The sequence below is a fragment of the Muscardinus avellanarius genome (genome assembly GCF_963383645.1).
Source record: "Muscardinus avellanarius genome assembly, chromosome: 9".
Taxonomy (NCBI): Eukaryota; Metazoa; Chordata; class Mammalia; order Rodentia; family Gliridae; genus Muscardinus; species Muscardinus avellanarius.
This window is the reverse complement of record NC_137795.1, coordinates 101,354,571-101,359,973: the sequence shown is the minus strand read 5'-3', so window position 1 is coordinate 101,359,973 and position 5,403 is coordinate 101,354,571. Positions and strand designations below refer to the sequence as shown.

Here is a 5,403-nt window from a genome sequence, read left to right as displayed (position 1 = left end):
GATATTTGAATATAGTACCTGGTAATCATTTTTAAAAATTTTGGTGACACTAGTGAATTTATATACCTTTATAATCTCAATTATAGCGTCAAAATCAAAGGTAGAGTCTACAAAAGATTAGGTGATCAGTAAGGTTATATTTTTTTCAGTTGAAAGAGTAAATAATCTTTTATATTTTTCTACAAAATATTTCAGCACCCTGTTCCCCTTCTAACTTAGCAATAAGTTTTAGGAAAGAACTTTCCAATTCCAAGGAAAAACCATAGTTTTCTAAAAAATGGAATAGAGAGTCTTTATTTAGATGCTAGTTTCATACATAGAGAGAAGAGTGAAGTTAATTAACAAGGTCTAGATCATGAAAAACTAAACCTTCATCAAGCGAGACATGACATGTCGTATCCAGTTCACATATCTGCAGACCTTTGCATAGAGATGAACATTGTTTTTCAGAAAACACCCTTTGCCTGAGATGGCGATGCCGTCGAGCTTCCCATTGCACACAGCAGGTGAACCAACTTCATCCTGAGGAAGAAGCAAAAGAGTCCAGTTTATGTCCTTATAGGAGGATAGGATCTAAGTTCTTTTCCAAGATTCAGAAACCACATCAAAAAGTCCTGATTCTCCATGGAACACCTTCCCTTTTCCTGAAAATCATGCCCTCAATCTATTTCCTATATAATTTTTTTTTTTTTTTGGTGGTGGTACTGGCGGTTAAACTCAGTGGCATTTTATCTCTGAGCTACACCTCAAGCCCTAATTTTATTTCTTATTTTAAAACAAGTTCTCACAAAATTGTGGAGGGCCTCCCTTACATAGCTGAGGCTGGCTATGAAGCTTCAACCCTCCTGTCTCAGATTGCCAAGTACTGAGGTTACAAGTGTGTGTCACCATCCCAGGTTTATCATTACCTTTTTTTTTCTTTCTTATATCTTCTTTTCTTTTGTTATTAGCCCTTCATGTCCAATCAAAAGCAAAACCAGGCAAATTTAATTCTACCCCACTAGTTGTACTTCTTCTATTAGGCTTGCTTTGTACTATATACCTCCTCAGAAGGCCACCAGAGTGTACTGCATACAAACATGCTTGTCTCCATGTTTCCTTCTTAATTATCAATGTCTCCAAAAGAAAATTTCCAGTATGTTACAGCTATTGCTCACCTCTCAGGATCAGAAACACAGATAGTTTAACAGTCCCATTTATTTCAGAAAATGAGAAAATTAGATGGAGGACAGTAAATCTAAGCTTGCTTCAGATTAATACAAAGAAACTCACCTGGAAAGGTTTATTTACATCCCCTCGGGATCCCAGGCAGAAAATATATGGACTTATATTATAGAGGTAGAATTTGTTGCATGAAGATGTAGAGAGGACAGAAGTATCCAGACACTGGAGAAGAGAGGGTTTGCCTGTTGAGTCCAAGAGTAAAATGCAAGGTTACATACAGATATATTTTAATTTTTTCCCAGGTTATCTCTTGTTTTTCCCAACTTCCCCACTATACTTAACAACTTTCCAATGACTTCTAATGTGAGTGATTATTTTTTAGAGAAGTCTTTCCTAGAAATTCTAGCTAACAACATAGAAGTGGTGATGGTTCTCAAGTGGAGAGAGTTTTGTAAAGCATCGTTTACCTGGAGCAGTGAAGAATCTTTTAGACTCAGTTCTCTTACTTCCTTTGTTTTTAGATCTCTGCACATTACTTATGACACTTCTGATAACACCTTATAATTTTATAAAAACTCCATATTTTTTAAATTTTATATTCATCTGGAAAGTATATTCCAGAACTTAATTTGTATATTCCAAGATGCATATACACATAACTGCCCTCTGCAAACATTTCCTTGAGTGAAAATTTAGAATAGTAGGCTTTTGATATCACTTTCACCTGTTGTGTTCTCAGACTTTCCACAAGTGTTCGAGGTAGCACTTCCATTGCTCACAGTGTTGCCCCAGCCAGATATCAGGCACTGTGTCCCAACAGGTGGACAACGTTTTGGTAGAGAGATGGTAGACACTTGAGAGTTGATGGCGGCTGGTCTTTTTAATTTAATCAGCATGATGTTATACTCATAGGTTCGTTTACTGTAGCCTGGGTGGGTGAATAAATATTTTACACCAATCTTTTGCACACCTTTCTTTGTGCCATCAATGTTGTATTTACCCAGGTGAACCTTTACCATCCTGAGGAAAAGATTAAATGTTTACTTAGTCTCCAACTTTAGAAATTTCTCCATTCCTTAATCACCCCCAAAATGTTCTTCAAATATTTAGTCACCCATGTAATTGTGCCTGATGCACTACCAAAACCACTCAGGGGAACATAAGAGAGTGTCATAGGCAAGTGTCACTTTCATTAGAAACGAACTGTATATCATCTTGTTAGAACTGTAAGATAAAAGAATGAGTACCACAGGACCCCACTAAAACAGTTGGAGATAAAATACAATTGATGACTCTGGCCATTTCTCCTTTGTTTGCTATTATTGAGTAGCTAATATTAAAAACCTAACATAGTATCAAGCAGTATGCATGGGTCATGTTTATTTTTTGTCCTGGATAAAGGATATATTATTATAGGATATATTTTCTTACTCTCTTATGCTACTTTTCCTAATTGATAATCATTAGGATTAGGTACTTATTCATGTTCTTTAGCTAGTTCCAGAGATCCTTTATCAACCACTGTTTTTTTCCATAACTATATTATCTTTATTTGAAATAAATCATGCAAATCATAATGTTATTCAGTTCTATCTATTTTTCTGTAAATAATGTTCTTTTCTTTTCTTTTTTATGGATGAGTAAAATTTCATTGTGTACATATTCCATAGTTGTGTAATTCATTCATATTTTGATGGACATCTTGGCTGGTTTCCATAATTTGACAGTTGAGACTTTTGGGGCTATAAGTGACATTAGTCAGTCACAAAATGTAAAATATTGGATGCTTTCCCTAATAAGCAGAAACAAGAGAGAAAAGGAGTCATAGGAGGAAGTCTAGACAAGGAAAAGGAAACCATAGATGAGCAAATAAGGCATCCTAACTAAGGGAGATGAGAGGAGGGAAGAGAGAAATTCCCTAACATACATGATGTACATTCACAAACATATTGGAGTCAATCACTAAGAAGAACATGAGAAGGATGAAAGGGAAGATAATGTGGTGGGAATTGGGGAAGGGCTAAATGAGTGATGTGTGCATGTATGCCTCTACTATCATGTACTCCATTCAGATGTATGAGCACAATGAAAGAATAAAAAAATAAGAAAAGAAAGCATGCAAATCAAAAGGTCATGTTTCATGTGAAAGTCCCCAAATATGTCGTAATATTATTAAAGGAATAATCAGGATCTTAGTATCTGAATATTTCATCCATCATAAATAACTCAAATTTACCCTGTGTTTTGGTGGGGCTCAAGGTTAAAATAATACCTGAACACCGGAATTGGAGTAGTGGTCACTTCCATATTTAAACACTGAGCTGCAGTCAGGACCCACTCTTTGTCGATGAGTGCACCACTGCAAAAGTCGTAACCATAGTTCAGGGACACTTGGTAGGAAATAGCATTCTTTGGACAGGTGTACTTCCCAATGATATTCTCATCAGCATCAGCAGTGGAGAAAGCCACTAGCAGAAGTTGAAAGCTCTGTTAGACATCCACCTCATGAATACTGTTCAACTATGATGATTTTGCAGACTTTCTAAACAAATTAGAATATTTTTGTCTCCCAGAACTATGCAAATTTTTAAAAATTTATATCATATATTTTATCACTATTAATCATACTCAAACTTTTAGATTTTAGCTCTAAATGCGATAAATATGTTGTGTGCTTACATTTCTACATTATACACACACATGCACAAACACACATACAGAACACCACAAACACATAAGCAATTTACATTCCATCCTGTGTATACAATAGATGCTTGAAGACCCCTACTGAGAATATATAACAAGGCAGGTAGTTCAAAAGTTTGCAGTCATCTTTGTTTCAGTCTTCATTAGGTACCAGAATGGAAGGTTTTAGGATTTATGTGACATTATTTTGGCAGGAAAGGAAAAGGAATATTGGACTTTCATTCTCCCAATTTTTCTCTATAGTTCAAGGGAAAATTTTCACTAAATCTTTTTTTTTTTTTTTTTTGGTGGTACTGGGGGTGGAACCCAGAGGCTTTCTACCTCTGGGCTATACTCCCAGACCTATTTTACATTTTATTTGGGAACAGGGTCTTACTAAGTTGCTGAAAGCCTCAATAAGTAGCTGAGGCTGGTTTCAAACCCGTGTTATCTTCCTGTCTCAGCCTCCCAGGCGTGAGGATTACAAGCATGCACCACCACACCTGGCTTCACTAAATCATTTTTTAAAATTTTGTTTTTCTTCTCCCAGCATTCAAAATTGTTCCTATTATTCTTCCCATATTTATATTTTTTCAATATTTTGGAGTGTTCTTCTGTTTTGTCAACATATATGCCAGCTCTAAAAATTGATTCTTTTATGTTATTTTATATTTTTATTAGTTGAAAATGAGTTCAGAAAAACAGCTACAAGGAATGTAGACAAATGGATTGAAAATCATTCCTGTTTAATTTAGGAAAAGGTAGCAGTAAGTTTTAGTAGTATAAATAACAATAGTTTCAGAATATAATATTTATGTTTTGTCTAGCTTTTGCAAATTGAATGACATATATAGAGCAAAGATGTTTTATTAGCAAGTTGCCATTTAAATATCCCTATGTTTATGACCTTGAGAAATAACATATTTGACATTTATTCCTCTTGAGTAAAAAAAATGAACTCTTACTATTCACGACTCTGACTTTGAAACTCTCAGTCACTTCCAGGAGCACAAATCTGTTTCATATATTATCTGTGAATTTTTAAGAAGTCTCAAGACAAGCACTTATTTCATGTCTACTCTCCTTTATTTCTGATTCATTAAATTTAGCTCAAAGTTCAGAACATACAGTATTTTTAAGCCCACTACTTTGAACTTGCTCACCATGATATTGCTCAAGCAAGTGGTTTTTAAATCATTTCTAAACTTATGTATCTATGTTTAGCATTTTAATCTTAAGACATATCCTAAATTAATAATTTGTTGTTTGTAAAAACTTACATAGAAACCTACTGAATTTTTCATAGAAAACTCACCAGCACCTCCCAGGGAAATGAGGAGAAGGAAGTTCATTGTGGTTGCTCACATGTTCTGAACTGGAAATAAATACCTTTTAATCCATACATATTTATGACTCCAGGTTTAAAATTGATAATCATGGCAACAGGTGCCAGAAAAATGATTTCACTGGGAATATTTGGAGAAAATCAGTCCCAAAGACAGACCAACATTTGCCTGCTAATGTCAAAATGTAATGAAAAGCTATGACCACACT

The 5,403-nt window shown here is 34.8% G+C and overlaps 1 protein-coding gene across 1 annotated transcript; it reads right to left on the bottom strand.

Moving 5' to 3' along the window:
• Positions 1 to 363: 363 nt before the first annotated feature.
• On the bottom strand, positions 364 to 5,201 carry LOC308266870 (cationic trypsin-3-like; the record flags this gene model as incomplete). The annotated part of the gene is made up of 5 exons (XM_080701258.1): positions 364 to 522; positions 1,273 to 1,406; positions 1,889 to 2,184; positions 3,437 to 3,632; positions 5,165 to 5,201. The coding sequence occupies 5 exons, from the start codon at positions 5,199 to 5,201 to the stop codon at positions 364 to 366; spliced, it is 822 nt and encodes a 273-aa protein (XP_080557384.1).
• Positions 5,202 to 5,403: the final 202 nt, after the last annotated feature.